The sequence below is a fragment of the Andrographis paniculata genome, unplaced genomic scaffold (genome assembly GCF_009805555.1).
Source record: "Andrographis paniculata isolate CXL003 unplaced genomic scaffold, ASM980555v1 Contig22END, whole genome shotgun sequence".
Lineage (NCBI taxonomy): Eukaryota > Viridiplantae > Streptophyta > Magnoliopsida > Lamiales > Acanthaceae > Andrographis > Andrographis paniculata.
In genome coordinates this window covers 1325870-1345138 of record NW_026137513.1, presented here as the reverse complement: position 1 = coordinate 1345138, position 19269 = coordinate 1325870, and the positions used below count along the sequence as shown (strand labels likewise).

The window sequence follows — 19269 nt, the reverse complement described above, 5'->3', positions numbered from 1 at the left end:
ATATGATACCGGTCTGTTTTTTAACCCATTAATTCCATTAAACCTGTATTTACATAATTTTTTTAGTAAGAAATAAAGGAAAAAAATATAAACAATAGATACGCTTCCATAAACACTCATTACCAATTTTGGATTCAAAATAAATAAGTTAGCATTTTAATTGTTAAAAAAAAAACATAAAACTTGCACAATTACATTTATATTTTGGAATTTTTTTTGAACAAAAAAGAAATGGTTATTGCACTAAAAACAATAAAAATGTCTGCACAATGTAAATATAATGAAAAAAATAAAATAAAATGGAAAAGATTTTTTAATCTTGAATCGACGATTTGTAGTTATTGCCCGAAAGATTGTGCAATTGTATTGTGCGCGAAGAGTTGAAAACGATGGTGTTGATAGTTGTACAGAACTGGAGAAGAGGGGGTGAAGCCGTGCTGAAAGATGGGATGAAAAATCGCAGAAACAAGATGAAGCCGTCACTGATGGACAGAAAAATCGCAAGAGGGTAAACTGGTGAAATACCGCAGATGTCTGCGAGGTAGATGAAGAAATTGGGGTTGTGAAATCGCGTTTGAGATTTGGGAGATGAAATTTGGCGGTTTGCACTGGGTCTTAACGGGGTCTTATAAAATTATTCGGTTCAGTTAACCGAACCGAAAAAAAGTTAGAAACCGAAATCGAACTGAACTGAACAAATGCCAAATATGCAATATTTGTATTTGAACCAAATTTGCTCGGTTAACCGAAATTCTATTCGATTCGATTTGGCGATTCGGTTTGGATATTTTGCCAACGCCTAATATAAATAATAATTTATTAAATTATTATTTTATAATAGACAATTAAAATAATAAACTTAATAAATAATTAATTTAAATATTAAATAAATATAAATTATTAAAAGTTTAATGTATTAGTAATAATATGATTTAAATTAAATATAATTATATAATAAAAAGTTATAAAATTTCAAATATATACATCGAAATAGTATTATATTATTATTTTTATAAATATCATTAATAATTACTTACTTCTTCCATCCACTTAATAAATACATATTTACTATTGCATCATTATCATTATACTTAACATTAAAATTATTTCTATATTTATATAATATTTTGTATAAACATCCTTTATTAATATTATAAAATACTAATAAAAATATTTTTCTCATTTTTCCTTAAATTTTGCTATAATAATTAATAAAAGATTAAGTGAATAGATTATTATTTATTGCTTATTAATATTAATAATGTTTATTGAATAGCAATACTATATACAGTAATATTTTTAATTATTAGAAGTATTATTTTTATAAAATATACGACTTTATCCAACAACTTTTACCTTAACTAGAGTGGTTAACGATTTGAGTCGAGTCAAATTTTAAGTGTTCGTTAACGTTCGCGAACAAGACTCATGTTCGTTTGTTAAGCTTTCGAGCTCGTTCGTAGTGTTCGAGCTCAATTCGTTAAAAATTTTTGTTGTTTGAGTTCGTATTCATGTTCGACTCGTTTAGACTTGATTAAGCTCGTTCGAGTTCGTTCGAATTCGTTAATTTCATTTTTTTTTAATTTACATACAAATTAAAAAAAAAAATTTTATTTTATTTATATATTTTAAATTAATATTTTATTTATATATAAGTTATAATTTTATATATATAATATTTATAATAAATATATTATTTAAATGAATCGTTCGTGAACGATCGCAAACAAAGCTCAAATTCATTTAGTAATCAAACGAGCCGCCGCCGCATGCACAGTCTTACTCTCTCTCGTCTTCTTTCATCCCCTTTCTTTCCTTCCTTCTTATTTTCTATTTTTTTTTCTTTTTTTTTTCCGCTCATCCTCCTTCAAAACTTCACCTAGGGGTGGTTACGGTTCGGATATTTGCAAATATGCAGGTATTTGATATCCGAATCAAACCGAACAAATACTCGAAATCGTGAATCGTATTCGAATCGAAATTTTCAGTTAATCGAAAATATTTGCAATATTTGCAAATAATTCGAACCGAATCGAAATTAAAAAATAATTAAAATTATATTTGCAAATATTTCAAATATCCGAACTGAAACCGAACCGTAATCGAACTGGAACCGAATCGAATATAATTATTAATATAAATTTAAAATATAATAACATAAATATATAAATATATTCTGTTCGGTTAACCGAACCGAAAAAATCGAGACTGAACCGAACCGAGCAAATATCAAATATGCAGTATTTGTATTCGAACCAAATTTGCTCGATTAACCGACAATTCGGTTCGATTCAGTTCGGTTTAACCTGTCGGCAGTTGGGTTCGATTTTTTTGCCCAACCCTAACTTCACCCACCTTTCTGCTGCTGCTCCGCCGCCGGTGATTGCTTAGTGCCCGCCGATTCAAACCGCGGTTTATGGTTAGGAGAAAAATCGAACCGATGGCGGTTCCAGTTTGAACCGAACCCACCGGTTCGAAACCGGTTCAGCAAAGTCTACACTAAACCACGTATATCTTTAGCCATGGTTTTGGGCCGAGTTCGATAAACGTAAAAGACCCGTCTGCGCTTACAAGTGACGCAGGGCCTAGCCGTCTTTCGAACCTTCCCACAGGCCTTAACATCACATGTTCAGCCGGCGATTGAAATATGAAAGAATGTGCTGTTTGATGCTGCGATTGAAGAAACCAAGTCGGTGACGATTGAAATTGTTGGTACAATTTTGCTTTCTTCTTCTTTCTGTAATTGAAAGGAATAATGCATCATGATATGACGGACGAATTGAACTTTTTATACCGAGCAGTGCTTTCTATTTGGGCTGTTATTTCTTTTTGCTTGCTTAAGTAATTTTATCGAGATTTGGTGAATTTGCTTAGGTTCAAGTTGGCCCGATTACGGCGAGCCTGGGCTAACCCTTGTGTAAAATTCATTCATGTTCATCATCTTAATCCTTATGAAGTCTTCTCCTTCTAGTCGCAGAGGGCAGTTTCTGTGAATTCTCGATACGATTATCACTGTTTAGGGAGGGGCAGGCAGAGTAGGTAAAAAGGATGGTGGCGAAGAAGGGGAACAAAGGTGCAATAGGGACAGGGGATGCAGAGGAGGAACTGACCCGCGTGCCTCTGCAGGCTATTCTATTGGCTGATAGCTTTGCCACTCTCTTCCGCCCAATTACCCTTGAACGCCCTAAAGTATGTTTTCTAACACTAATTTAGGCTAAAGTTGTTAGCTTTCATTTGGATGCTTTGCAAAACATGAAATTGAATATTGATTACGAGCTTGCATTTGGTATATCAATGTAATTTTGTAAGTTAAATCTTGCAAATGATACTGCGTTGTATGTCCTTTGAATGGTGGTGAAGTGGATGCATTCACGCAGTAAACCCTGCTCTAGCATGCTTTATATTATCAGTGAAATAAATTTGTTTAGTTATGTTTTGAAAGTTCACTTCTATTAATAATGAATATTTCGAAAACAAAGTTGAAAGCATATTCGAGTAATCCATAATTTTCATGAAATTTGCAAGTTTTCATGTGTGTTAATTATAGCTTCTTTGTTGGTGGATTTATTTGCTGATGGTATCTATACTAGTTCCTGTGATATGATTGTGAACTGTTAGCAAATCATAATTATACCTTCTTTATTTTTTGTTTTTTTTTTCCTTTTTCAATTTGCTTCGTGTGTTTAAGGTATTGTTGCCGCTGGTTAATGCGCCCATGATTAGCTACACTCTGGCGTGGCTTGAATCTGCTGGAGTTGAAGAGGTGTTTGTGTTCTGCTGTGCTCATTCTAAGCAAGTGATTGATTATTTGAAAACTTCCAAATGGTTTGACCAACCAAACTTCTCAGTAACGACCATAGAATCCTACAATGCAACCAGTGCTGGAGATGCTCTGCGAGTGATATATGAAAGGAATGTGGTATGTTGTCACTTTTTTTAGCTATTATTTATACATCTTCCTTCATCTAAATAATTAAGAAGTTGCATGAAATTTTTTCTTTTCATATCTATTACTTTATGAAAAATTAGGTTCAACTTATGATGTACTTGTCTTGATATTGATATAAAATATGCAAGAAGTGAGTGTTGTTGATAACCTGCCAAATTGGGAGCACCAAATTGGAGGACAATGGTGCAGGGACTGTCAAGTGTTACTGTTTTCTATCATGCTTTGTTGGAGACATGCTGGACTGGATGCATTTTTTTTTTTCTATTATTATTATTATTATTATTATTATTTTATTTTCAGTTGTGCATAGTAAACTAGTATGTTTTCTGTACATGAGCATTTATTTGTTATTCTGGTTTGAAAATTATATGCCAATACTAGGTGAGAGTTGAAAAAATTATGAAGATCTGATGGTTAGTTTTTCACTATTGCATACTTGTATTTTCCTGGATCGGGCCGATTAGGTGTACCTGAGATTTTATTTCTATGCTTTAGCTTATTTTAAATGACCAGTTATTGCTCTTAAGAAACTTATAATATTACTATTCTGTTTAAAACAAACTAACATTATTATGTTTGATTTACAGATACAAGGTGATTTCATCCTTGTTACTGGCGATACAGTCAGTAATATGACGCTTACACATGCACTTAAAGAACATAAAGAGAGAAAAAGAAAGGACAGCAATGCAATAATGACCATGGTCATCAAACAGTCGAAGCCATCTCCAATAACTCATCAATCACGCCTTGGCACAGAGGAGCTACTTGTGGCTATCGATCCAGATACAAAACAGCTGTTGTATTATGAAGACAAGGCTGATGCTTTGAAAGGGATGGTTTCACTGGACAAGGCATTGCTGAGTGATAATTCTTCTATATCTCTTCACAATGATAAACAGGTCCCACCCCTTTTCTGTTTGAACTTGTTATTTTACTCTCAGTGAACCACAATCCTCGCCATAAAAATGAAATGACAGAGTAGAAGAATGATAACTTCAAAGTTCTCAAACTTCGTGTCAGTACTTAGCTACAATGGTTGGAGTTTCTGAAAACATTGGATTTTGAGAGCTTAATTGTTACATATCATGTAATATGATGTATTGCATTTACTCTGCTTTACTGTTAGTGGTGATGAATCTTCTTTTCTATCAATCACTAGGACTGATGGAAATTTGGATAAGTTGGAGTTAAAAGTAAACCTTTTTGCATTTGATTCAGTAAATGCTTCTTGAAGTGCAGCAGCAAAAGTCAATATCTTTGCCTATGAAGCAAGGCTCGTGCATGTTGAAACTTTTTACATATGCAATGCACTCTGCACTTTGCATGTTATTCCCAACATCTTCTATTCGATGTTTTGTGGCTATGTATACATATATGGTACTCATATAAATTGTTTTGCATTGTTTTGAAAACAGTGTTTTTTTTTTTTTTTTTTTTCTCTCAATGTTTCACAAATAACTCTGTGTCTGATGCTCTCGGTTATTTACTTTCTCTGCAGGATTGCTATATTGACATATGTTCCCCGGAAGTTCTTAGTCTTTTTACAGATAATTTTGATTATCAGCATTTACGCCGTCACTTTGTCAAGGGACTACTTGTTGATGATGTAAGTACAAAAGGAAATCTTCTATATGAATTGGAGAAGCTAATTACTTTTGTCTTAGGACACACTCAGGATGTAGTCTTTGAATAGCATTATAATGCAACCTCTACTCTTCTTACATCTAGTTTTACCAAATTTATATCTGTATGCATTTTACTGTTATATGTGCATATGCAAAGGATCTTAAAAAATGTAGAATATCCAAACTGTTTAACATGCTGTTTCAACTCTCTTGAATATCATTGCTGGTGTACTTAAATGTCTTTTACAAGTAAATGATATATATGTGTGTAACCGTCTTCCGTAGTTGTACTGTTTATCTGTATATGGTGTGCATATGGTATGCTTTCTTTGTCTATCATTATTATTGCTCCTCTTACAATTTTTTGTTTGTTGGTTTTTTTGACAATGCACCTATTATGTCATAGTAACTTTGAAATTGGAGCAAAGATAAGATAAATTGGAAACACAGTTAAATGGGGAAACAATAAAAAGGAAAGGTAAAGAAACTGGGAGCATGGTTGTAATTGATATTGCGTTTTAATGATTGGACTCAATTGGTCCTCTTGATTTCTTGCCTAATTGTTGAGTTCTCTGTTTGTGGTGGTGGATTATTAGGTTTTCTGCAAGTTGTATGAACTTCTCGATCTATATTATCTGTTATCTCAGTTTATTGTTCCCATCATGTCCTTGTGTTGCCCTAACTTTCATGAGGAAGCATGATTTTACTTTTCAGCACATACATCATATTTATCCCTTTTATCTTTTCTTCAGATTATGGGTTATAAAATTTTTGTCCATGAAATTCATTCAAGTTATGCGGCTAGGATTGATAATTATCGGAGCTATGACACCATTAGTAAAGATATCATCCAGAGGTGGACTTATCCTTTGGTGCCTGACATTCAGTTTATTGGAAATTGTGTGGCGAAGCTTGGGAGACAAGGAACATATCGAGCATCAGGTAAAAAAGTTAATCTAATTTGAATAGATTGTAGTGACTAGTTACTATGTATATGTATATTTATACCCGCATTTGCACTAAAGGATTGGTGAAGTATTGAAAGGATTCTTCCTTCATTTTTTGTCCCTTTTTGGGTCATAATGTACACAAATGATTTGTTCATCTGGTGTTTACCATTACAATCTCCTGACAGTGCGTAGATGAATCATTACAGATTGACCAATCATCAATGTTTCAAATAAGAAATGTCTAAAACTTCAACAACTAAGCCAGTATCTCCTTTTTCTACAGATGGAATGTAAATGGACTTTCCATGCATAGTTGTTTACTACTGTCTGTTTTATGTTATCTTCTTTCATATGTGACTATCATAGCTCTTTATCATTGGGTTTGCAAGTGCCAGCTATAAACACAGGTTTGCCTGCAGTCATGTAGCCAATGTATAATGTAACTTTGTAGCTCTGTGGATTTTGTTATAGGCCCAATGCAGGTCTCCACTCCATGTGATTGGGTTACTTTTGTGCATTTTTAATAATGTTTCTAGCTTAAATTCCAGATATAGGGATATCACGGTCGGCGAAGGTGGGCCCTTTTACTGTCATTGGAAGTGGCACCACCGTTGGAAACTACACAGAAATCTCAAATTCTGTCATTGGGGAAAATTGTCAAATTGGGTCAAACGTTTCAATTGATGGTTGTTATATTTGGAATAATGTTACCATTGAGGATAACTGCAAATTGAAGCATGCAATTGTGTGCGATGGTGTAATCATGAGGTCTGGAGCAATACTAGAACCAGGTGTTGTATTGTCTTTCAAGGTATTTTTTCTTGAAGTGTTGAAGTATCTCTCACCTCTTTCTCTAGTTTCTATTCATTTATGTTTTTTTCTCCTCTCAAAAACTATGTTCACAAGTTTGATGGCTGTGTCTACGCCTTTCTCTCACCTTTTTCTCCGCTAAAAGATATTGCATGTATGTTGCGAGGCTAATTTTTGGTTAATTGAGTCTTGCTGAAATTCTTCTATTTTATCTCACAAAACATGTGCTAGGTGAAGGAGTATGTTTGCCATACTGAAGCATGTGATTGGTTTGTTTTCTTAATTTCAATTTGTATCCCTTATGCACTTAATTTATGCAGGTAATAATTGGACAACAATTTGTTGTTCCTGCTTATTCGAAGGTGTCTCTGTATCAACAGCCTGTCAAGCAAGACAGCGATGAAGAGCTAGAATATGCTGATAACACCAGTGGGAACATAGAATTTGCATGTAACTTCTTGAACCCTCTAATGTATATACAATATTTTTTAAAAATGATTCCACAATCATTCTTGACTAGTACTGAGTTTTTTTCGTTTGTTTTTTTTTAACTTTCTTCTAGATGATATAAATTTTCTATGGTTTACTAGTTTCCATTAATTATCAGAAAATGTTTGGATGTTAGATATTAAGACTATCTGTGTAATATTTCAGAGAAATCAATTGCCCGGCAGGCAAATCTTAGAAGGATGTTAGTGTTACAACATTATCTATACTGTTATTCTTTTTGCCACTATTCTGAGACAATTCACCTTTGCTTTTAGATATAATAACTGTGCTTTCCTATGTATTAATGTGTTCTCAAATGCTTTCCCAAGGGTAACATAGTTGTGGTAGAATGATTCATGTGCTTATCCAATAATTTGGCAGCATCAGGCTCTTCCATCATCAATAGAAAAGACTGCTAAGTGATTATTTGTGCTATTCCTATGTTTTGATTCAACTTCTGTTAATAAGTGAAACATCGTAGTGTCTACCTGTGTTCAGCACACATACTCACTTATATGCAACTTTCGAACTATTAACGTCATTAATTGAATGAGGCTGCAAAGACTTTGTATTTGAGTGTTTAGATAATCATAATACTCCTGCATAGTCACTCTTTTTGTTCTTTTTTTTACATTGTTTTTATTTTTTTGACTTGCAGCAATAACTAATACAAGTGAAAAGTTGGAAGAAGAATCAGACACTGAGTTAACTGATGCGCAGATGCCAGCTACGTCTGAGGTACATTTTTCCTCACTCATTGTTCTTGTTTATGTGGTGGTTGATTGATATTTGCCATACATCTCATTCTTTTATATTATGACTGAGCAGACATTATCTTCTTTCTTTTACCTGAGTCGATGAAATAACTAATACAAATGCAAGGGGTTTTGATTTGCAATCTCTCTAACCAATAACAGGCTGACCAGGTTGGTGTAGGTGGGGTTGGTTTTATTTGGTCAGTTGGTGAGGGAGGACTTGAAGAAGAATGGAGGCATTCAGTAGCACCAATTCCTGAAGATCAATTGGTTGAAATATTAAAAAATGCTATGAATGAAATGGAGATCTCACATGAAGACAACACTATACTTCCACCTTCTGGAGAGCTGGAACCTGAATCTGTTGATTCTGATGATGTCAGAGATGATTCTGTTCACTTCGAGAAAGAGGTACTTCCACAATAATGCTTCATACAGTTGAATGTGTTGTTGAGTCCTAAGTTCATTTTTCTCCACTTTGTTTGCAGGTAGAAGCAACTTTTCTAAGGGGTGTGCATGAAAATGTCAAAGAAGACCACATAATATTAGAAGTAAATTCACTTCGGTATGATACAACCATCACTACTTTTTCTTTCTGGTCTTGTCATAGTTGCATCCGTTTTCACATATTATAATTCGGCACTTTGGCTTTATTATGAGGAAACCATGTATTTTCTAGTCCTGAGGCAAGGTGATTGATTCTTGACATAAGAATTAAGACAACTACATCTTGATCAAATTGCAAAGGCTAAGCTTAAATGAAGGCTTACAGATAATAACATAAGTTCTGCAGCATGAGTCTTTTTAGGGTGTGTTTGTTTGGGGGATTGGATTTTAAATACACTATTCATCCTATTTTTTCCCCCAAAAAACATCAAATCAAACACCTATTTTTTATTTTTTATATTATACTAAAAATCAATTTTACATTCAAACATCACATCAACACATATTTATATCACTTCATACAACTATTCAAATTCAAAATTTTTACTATTCAAATCCTAACTCAAAATCCAAACCCCCAAACAAACACACCACTGTATTCTTCATCTCCTTGCCACAAGATCCTTGGATGTTATTGTTAAATACATGACACTTGTCTAGCTGAAACAAAAGTTCCCTTGACGTTCCAGTTGTCCTTTTTTGACATGATGCATATGCTAAAAACAATATTGTTTGTCCAATAGAATCGTGACATGTAACAATTATGGGTATGTTAATTAGATGTGTATTGTGAAATATTAACCAAATTATTTCTAAAATGATTGATATCTGAATATAATTCCTTGGCCCTGTGCCAAAGTCTACAGCAGCCAATTATGTTGTGCCAAGTGCTATATGATAATTATTTCTAAGATACATACATACATACCCGACTTGTGGTCTATCAACACCTTAAATGCATACTTGCTAATAGACTTCTTTAATGTGCTTCCTTGGTTCCTTGGTTATGGATATATAGCCTATAAGTTTGATTTTGTTTTGTGTCTTCTTTTTTATTTTTTGGTCTTTTTATGCCTCAGGTTGTCGTGCAATCTTACTGCCACTGATTGTGCTAGTGCATTATTTTATGCTATGATGAAATTGGCACTGGATACTGCACATAGTTCAACAGGTGTGTTTCGTATTGTTTTTTATGAAATCTTCAATTCTTGTGGAAACTATTAGCTGTAAACCATCATTTTGTATGCTGAAAGTTTTACAAAAGATTAATCAAAAAAAAAAAAAAAAAGTTATACAAAAAATTAAACCACTCTATTATCAGGAACTAAGCTATATTGTGTTACAACAGTGACATTAATTGGCCATGCGGGCCTTTGCATTTTCTGACTCAATCTACTCAAGTCTGTTACCCAATGTCACCAGTGATCTCACATAAATGTTCTGTTTTTTGTATATATTATGAATCTTTACTGGATAGTTTTTGCTATGTTATGTACTAGCTAATGATCTTTTCTTGCCTAACCACCGTCCAAATGTTAAATCTGTAAATTATGACTTTATTTTTTGACTGAAGTTCTGGGCTTGAAACACAATTGATGGAACAAACTATTCTTCGCTCACAGTTTGTTGTCTTCATGAATAAGAAAGAACCCAGAAGCTATTCTGTTTATATAGTACTGTTAAATTAACACCTACAAATATGATCAATGGGTCATTTATTTGTGGATCACCTAACGACCAAATTGCACAGTTGTTTTTATAAATTTCTTTCTACATGTTTTGTAATTAATTAAATTTTAGTAAAAGCCTATGATCATAATTCTGGTGGTACCTGCTTTCACACCATCTTTGATGTGAAACCCCAAAGAATTTGAAAGAATTCATGTCAACAAGGTGGATCTTCCCTTTTTCTTGCATGTGATTCAAGTGCTACTCAATCATTGTTAATCTAGCCTCTGCCTACTTGCACTGCATCGTAGATCTGTTATTCAACTAGGGTCATATGTTATGCTTCAGATTCAATTTCATAGTAAAAAATGACCATGTCTGAGTGGTTGAAGATTTATATGAAATCGATATTTTCTAATCTTGTTTGACATTGATTGGTATGTTGGGTTTTTCTGTATCTGTTTCTTATCTATGTGTGTTCTTTTGTGTTTTTATTTTAGTTTTGTGTTTCTTGTTTTGAAAATTTTGAGGTGAAAATAGTTGGTTGATGTGATGTTTTGTATGAAAAATGAGTGTTGGATGTAATGTTTATGTAGAGAAAATAAAAGATTTGAGTAAAAAAATGAACATGAAAACACAAAAGAACAAACCCTTATAATTTCATTCTTTGTTTAAGTGTGTTGTACTTTTCCATCTATTTATGCACTAGGAATTGGCTTTCATATCATATTCATTGGGTAAATAAGTTCTTTATATCCAAGAAATGTCTTTTGCTCAGTCAGACTAGATAAGTTTGGCATTGTAGTTTTAAGGGATTAGATTATTATAGTGGTAACAAGGTCCATCTGCAAGAACACAACCTCTCAACACAGTCACGCATGTAAATCTTGGTATGAACTCCCTCTAATCATCATTATGTATTCTTACAGGCGAACTTGTCAAAAATGTCATCACTGTTGTTACAAAATGGAAAAAGCTCTTGAAGTACTACCTATCTAGCTTGGATGAAGAGGTTGGTATATGATTGTCTTGACGTTTCCATTTACATTTGTTTCTGAAGTAATTCCGTCATTAACTAACCTTATTTTAAAATTTATTGGAGTTTTAACTGAAATCTTTTTGTAGAAATATATTAGTATATTATTTTGGACCTCAGCATATTGGTGGTTTCTTAATGGGTTATGATTTTCGTATTCCTGAACCATTGCAGATTGAGGTGATCTTGAAATTTGAAGAAATGTGTTTAGAATCCATGAAGGAGTACTCTCCAATCTTTGTGCAGGTAACTTGATTATGCCATAACATTCTAGATCAATTGTAGTTTTAATTCCTCATCAAATATATTTCAGAACTGTAACCTTTTATTTTTTGTGGATCGATTCTATAATTCTTATCATTATCCTGCTTATTTATATGCTTCTGCAATCTCCCCTTGTTCTCCAAACTTTTTGATATCAGTATTTATGTAATAAATGGAAAACACTTGTAGGTTTTCTTAAATTCCATACCTCTATTTAAGTTGTTGCAATATATGGCTTCATTAGAAAAAATTGTCATGCACCTATAAAATTCACTGATAAACCATGAGTTGGTTGTCAGATTTTGCATGTTCTCTACGACAAAGACATTTTACAAGAAGATGCAATACTCAATTGGGCAGCTGAGAAGCAAGAGGCGGACGAATCAGATAAAGTGTTCCTCAAACAAGCAGAGAAATTCATACAGGTTGGCATTGTAATTGTTTAATCGATTTTCTTAATACAAAGCACCATACATTCATACAATTGTGTTAACATTATGTGCTTAGTGGTTGAATGAGGCACCTGAAGAAGACGATGAAGATGAAGATGACTGAACCGAGTTGTTTCAGCCTGCTATCATAGTGTAGTATCTAAATGACAACACACAAGCATATGCACATGAAATGCGAGATGTTTAAGTTAAGTACAGGCAAGTTGTGTGGTTTTTAATTGGATTGCTAGCGCAAGGCAGGCGGAACAACTTGGAAGATGGGGAAATAATCCTTGTCGACCTTCTCTTTTATTTTCTAGGGTGTTTTGTGAAATCAACTTAGCTTCTCAACTAACTTATATCCATAGAGAAGGAAAAGCAGTTGCTGCTGAATTTTCGCTTCTTCTTCTGCTTGTATCTATCTATGTTGTATTTTTTTTGAACCAAATATTTGTTGCCTTCCTTTTTCGGCTGTATTTTTGGGCTGAGGAGTAGATTTGGATGGACATGGAATTATATCATATCATATGTTATGTTGTATAAACTGCAAAACATGGAACGGCTTCCCGAAATTAATTGCTCTTTTGTTCTCTTTCATTTCATAAAATATTGAATTCAGTTGTTCTTTTTTTTTTTTTTGGATGACGTGAGAACCCGAAAGTGCGCAGGTCCAACTTAATACCCTACAAATTAGATCTGACAAGACAAGTTATGCTATAGGAATCATGTGTGGCAGATGACCTGGAAGTGTTGGGGTTAAATCCATGGCCTTATGGTCATATAAGCCTACCTCCGGACAACTGATGAAATTAATTATAGATTATGTTGAAATCAAGTAATTTTATTTAATACATAGTATTTATTATTGTTGGAAGATCATTCTCTAATTTTGATTGAAAACAGAGGTTTTAGTTTGGGTATCATCTCGATCGGAATTATTAATAATAATTAATAAAGGTGATTCATTCATGTGACTTATAATAAAGAGACAGACAACCTTAAACATGAAGACTATTCATTATGTAGTACAGTACAATACAATAAATGGTACAGAATTGATGTAAAGGTAATTAATCAGTAAATTGCCATTGCCAGCTTAATTTATTTGATGCCTTAGATAAACAAGTCACACTAAAGACTAAACACCTCCATTTAAGTGTGCTTGTTTGAGGGTTTAGATTTTGAGTTAATATTTGAATAGTAAAAAATAAGTATTTGATTTGATGTTTTTTGAGAGAAAATATTATATGAATAGTGGAAATCTAACTAAATCCTTCAAACAAACACACTGGCTAAGATTATTACCACATACTTATTGACTCTTTTCAATACATGATAATAGTTCACACATCATAAGTTACAATTAATTTTAATATACAATACAAATTAATATAAAATAAATTATTATCACGTGAAATTTAGAAAAAAAAATATAATTAGAATATAATTAAAAAGTATATTAGTAAAAATAATTATTGTATAATATAAATAACTATAAATTAAAATTAAAATAATTAAATAATTTAATGAAAATTTAATAAAACTATAAATTACAAATATAATTGGAGCTAACATTCTATTTTTCCATATCCAAGTAGTTTTTGAATTTATTACCTAAACAATATATATATATATGGTCTGGTTGCTCATCGGAAAAATCAACGGCATGTTTATTTTTTGTGATGTCCATTTGAAAAAATCCATTGTCTGTTTATATTTATAAAGTGTGTTGTATAAAAACAAATTAATAGTAATATAGGTTGTGTAGACTATTATCATGTGTTATTAGTTGATGCGATATATTTATATTATATTAATATAAATTGTATATTGTTTATCTTTGTATTATATTTTGTCTATCATAATATACTATATAATATCAACATTGTGTTGAATTATGTATAAGATTGTATAATATTATTCTCATCCGATTCAAATCTAAACTCAAATAAAATAGCAGAAATTTCACCTCTACAATCAATAGGTTTAGCCAAGGTATTTAGAACACGGCCCAAATCAATCGAAATAGTAAGTAATAGAAAAGACAAATTGCTTGGGCGTCTATCTACGTTCCTCGAATGGATCTCTTAGTTGTTGATTCAATATTTTAATATTACAGAACATAACGATTTCTTATCGATATAGATTTTCATTTTTTTTCTTTTTGTCATAATTGAAATATTATGTTAACAATACCCAATTACTTATTTATTTTTTATCAACATCTCATTGAGTGCATTATACAGGAGTTGACAAATAAATACATAAACAAAATTCGATTGCATTCTTCCTTCTTCTTTTGGTTAAACTAATGCACGAACACTACTAATATATATATATATATATATATACTAGAGCTCGCAACCGCGCCATGCCACGGAAGAACAAAAATGTATGTGCGGGATTATATTATATGTGAGAAATAGATATTGTTATTGTATAACAATGATTGAAATATTTTGAGATAACACAATATATGTTGTGTTATACTTGAGAGGGCCGATGCTTGCAGGCTGTTTGTTTAGGCGGTTATCGAGTTTGAGCAGCGACGCTAGCTGATTCCTTTTCAGGCAACCACGCATTTTCATCGTACAAAAATGTAACTCAGGACTCTTGGCTAGGGATCTAACATCAATTGGAGTGGGAAAACAAACGATTATGTGTTGTTTTGAAGGAATTCACTCACATTCTTACAAGGGTATTTATATCGGATGCTGAATGACCGTCTCACCTAAAAGTTCGAACTATTAGGGAAACGCAGACATTAATCATATATCCGCAAACGAGAGTCCCCAACAATTAATTTTATAGCAAACTGCCGAAGAACAAGAGTAAGAACAACCCTTTTGTATGTGTGAATGAGACACCAAATGAATATTATGCACTTAAGCTTAGATCTGCTGTTACTGTACTCATCATCCCATGAACAAACAGCTGCAAGAACGATCGCGGTGCTAATTTAGTTATAGTACTGCAATGAAAAGACACAAACTTATTTAGCTTTCATTCACTGCGAAAGGAATCTCTAACACTATGGTTATGACTATGGCTATTTATTCTTCCCTTCATATTCAATAATTCCCACAAACTGCTTCTAGCAAAGCAAACAAAGTTTAACCCATTCTAGAATATTTACAAAATACCCACCAGGACCCAACTCTTTGCGCAATATATATATACTTTTTTTCCTAAGATAAGAAATTGACAGTACTTGTATAATTATCCCTGTTATGAGAAAACGAAAAAAAAGCAAATAAAGAAAACAGAGATTTTACGTGGATCGGTGACGGTGTGTCAACCTACATCCACGGTTAGGAACCGGAGAGATTTTATTATACTGATTCCGACATTTACAATTATGTCATCTGACTAAGAACCATAGCTATCTATTTATAAGCACCCAAAAACACCATAAACTCTAAGCCTATTTGTTATTAATTAGGATAAGCCCAAAATGAACCCTGCCAATTGAAACAATCCTTTCACTTTGGTTTCGGGTCGGGTAAACCGCTAAATCCAAGTCACATTTCAACAATACCCAATGTATCTTTCTTACCCAGTTCAATAGAACCAATGGATTAAGAATATGGATAAAAGAAAAAAGAAGAAGAAAAGATAGTGCACTGAATCTGAATTATTATAGAAGATATTCAATCACGAGAACAAGTTTCGGACTTGAAATTAATCCATAGGCTAAAACACAAACAGTAGGCTAAATCTCACCGCAAGTGATTGAAAATGAACCGATGGAATCACTCCAAAGATCCGATTTAAGACTCTAAATGCGAGGAAATCACTAGAAAATTATAAAAGTGAAATTTGATTCAAGATGTAAAAAATTCTCATTACAATGATAGGCAATGAGAGAAAAATAAAAGACAACAAATAATAAAGGAAATAAACCAAAATGTAAGTCTAACTATAAATAAATAAAAAGAAATATATATTAAGGCAATTCTAGAATATTCATAAGTGATGATTCTCTTTATAATTTTTCATAATTTGTAATTTTCTTGATAATTTTTCATAATTAGCGATTCTCTTAATCTTTCAATTCCGATTCTTGCAGGTCCCATTGAAAAAGTATCAAGTGAGAGCTAAGTGATCTCTAAGCATCATCCTTAAATTGATTCTCCATGAAAAATCGTCGGGTCAACGCAGCGACGGATTCTTGAAAGTGACGAGCTCGGCTTCGAGTAATGGGTTCCACGGGCATTTGAATCCTTGAAGATTGAACGTCCTCGTCAGAAATGAACTACGTGCTTCCGATATCTTTGCAAGAACCTCATTCCTTTGCTTTTCTTTATCCTATTTCGTGAGATTATGTTGCCCTTACTTTATTGTCAACATGCATTTTGTTTTAACTCTAGTTAGTAGTCGTCCACAAAATTTATCATCATCTACTATGGCATATCATTGTCTAAGCTGAATTATGTTCTTCAAAGCTCTTGCAAATGCCTGATGGTAATTCAGATCCCACGTGTTCATCTTTTTCTAGTTCCTGCAGTTTCTACATCACTACCAGATTGGTTTTATCTACCTGGAAATGGGGCTTCGATTATTGCTTTTTTTTTTTACAGTATTGATGGAGATGCAACAGTGGTGCTGAACTACTCATTCCTCTGCTCAAGAGCTTTCCTTGACCTTTCGGTGTCGTTTACTCCAAATTTATACCCAAACTTAACTCACAATTAAACCCCAAATCCAATAAAAAAACACATACTAAAAAAACCTACATGATCTAAGCTTAAACAGTTAAACACCATCTCAAATATATGAATCTGAAACATCAAATGTCTGAATTGATTTTTGTTTTTAATTTACCCAATAACTCAGCCGCTATGCAATTAATTTATAATATAATTAAAATAATAAATTTAGTAGGTAATTAAATTAAATTCTGAATTAAAATAAATTATGAAAATGTTGATGTATTAAGAGCATCTCCAACTCAGCGTCAGCTTATTTGGCATCGGTAACCGACGCCAAATCCAACGCCAATTTTTGGCGTTACTTTATTTTTTTTTTTTTTAATTTTTAATTTTTAAAATTATAAATTTAATTTTTATTTTTTAAAAATTTTTAAAAATTTTATTTAAATTATAAAAATAAAAAATTGTTTAAAATAATAGGAAAAATTGAATATTTGAAAAATAATATTTTCCATTTTCGTTCGTAGGTTACCATTTCCTAATTTAGTAATTGTACTACCTACTTAACATAATAAATACGCTTTCAACTTACAATATATTATACAACTGTACTAATAGGGGTATTTTTGTCTTTTTACTACAATCCAATATAATATTAATATTAAAAAATGCAAAAAACAAACGCCACCCTTCCAACGGGACGAGGGAGTAGTAAAAAATGAAGTTATGGCGGAAGTAAAATTAGTGTAGCAACTGTATATTTAGAGTTAAAATTGAATAAATGAAATTGATCGGTTGAAGATGGCCACTCGTAAAAAAATATTTAGGATCAGTTTCAATCTCAAACCCAAAATTGAGATTAGCCTATGCACCTCACCCTCACCTCACTCTCAAACCCAAAATTGAGAATCATCGACGGACACCTCACCTTTAAACTCAAAATTGGGAATCATCCTCACCCACTCACTCTCAAATTCAAAATCAAATTTGGAAATTACCGACTCACTCTCAAACTCAAAATTGGAATTCACGACTCACTCTCAAATCCAAAATTAGGAATTGTTGTTGTTTGAATATGAAAGAGGAAGAAAAAGAAGGTCATGAGTTTATCTCACATTCGAAAAACAAAAAAGGTTTTACCCTTCATAAATGTAATGTGATACATTTATAAATAAAAAAAATGATTCGGTTGGATTGGGTCCAATTATGAATGGACCTAGTATTGGCTTAAGTCTCTGGGTGTATATATATATATAAATATACATATAGAGTCAAGATTGGGCATTGGGGCTCGTGGGCCGGCCCATTTGCGAGAAAATTAATTAATTCAAAATTTGCATTTTATTCTATTAATTTATTTTGACAGTTGAAATTTAAATTGATGGAAAGTGGTTGTAGCATTAATGTGTGCCAAATAGTGGGGTGGTTGCTACTTTTGTGGGCATTTTAATTTAATCTTCTTCTTTAAATTAAAAAATAACACTCACCATAAATCCGTAACGTGAATCAAAAATTTCAGTTGGCGCTTATACTCTATGTTTTCTTTTCTTCTAATCTCCTCCAAAAACCTTCCAAAAAGTTTTCTTAGTTCGGTTTGTGGCAGGATCGTAGATCCCTAATCGATTCGTTTTATTCAGTGAAGCAATCGGTGACAGGCCGAATTTGCTTCAAGGAGATCGCGTGCAACGCGAAACTCAAATATTCTTAATCAAATATGTTATCTGATTTCGAATTGAAGCATATCGATTTTCAACATTACATATCTATTAACAAGAATCACCTAAATTTATATATGAGTAAAAATCAATATTAGTTCCAATAAAACCCATTTTTTCATTTTTGGTCACATTAAAAAATAATTATCAAAATTAGTCTCGTACAAAAAAAAGAAAAAAAAGATAGTATCATTTTTTGTCCTACCGTTAAAATTTCAACGGAATATGTTGACGTAGACTTAACGGAAGCTGAAGTGACATATAATCTGGAATAAACACAGCCATGTTAACCATAACACGAGTGTGTTCCATTTGAACACGCCTGTGTTCAATATCAAATTGTGATAGAAAAAGATAATGATGATGATGTGACATTGGATTTGATAATATATATCATGTCCTAGTCTTTGATAAGATATATATTTATTCATTGTTATTTATTTTAATTTATTTTACATAATAATATTAATATTTT

The 19269-nt window shown here is 32.4% G+C and overlaps 1 protein-coding gene across 7 annotated transcripts; it reads left to right on the top strand.

Annotated features, from left to right (window-relative positions):
- Positions 1–2548: 2548 nt before the first annotated feature.
- Positions 2549–13024, top strand: LOC127245460 (uncharacterized). Of its 7 annotated transcripts, none has more exons than XM_051266356.1 (16): positions 2549–2712; positions 2972–3189; positions 3689–3919; positions 4537–4851; positions 5451–5558; positions 6330–6519; positions 7076–7338; positions 7658–7787; positions 8485–8564; positions 8753–8992; positions 9070–9146; positions 10108–10199; positions 11626–11708; positions 11907–11978; positions 12296–12421; positions 12504–13024. In XM_051266356.1, the coding sequence occupies exons 2-16, from the start codon at positions 3049–3051 to the stop codon at positions 12549–12551; spliced, it is 2196 nt and encodes a 731-aa protein (XP_051122313.1). In that variant the 5' UTR covers positions 2549–2712; positions 2972–3048; the 3' UTR covers positions 12552–13024. The 7 variants fall into 7 exon arrangements, with proteins under 7 accessions (XP_051122313.1, XP_051122312.1, XP_051122308.1 ...); XM_051266355.1 differs by having other exon boundaries at positions 2550–2708; positions 2978–3189; positions 8744–8992; XM_051266351.1 differs by having other exon boundaries at positions 2550–2708; positions 8744–8992.
- Positions 13025–19269: the final 6245 nt, after the last annotated feature.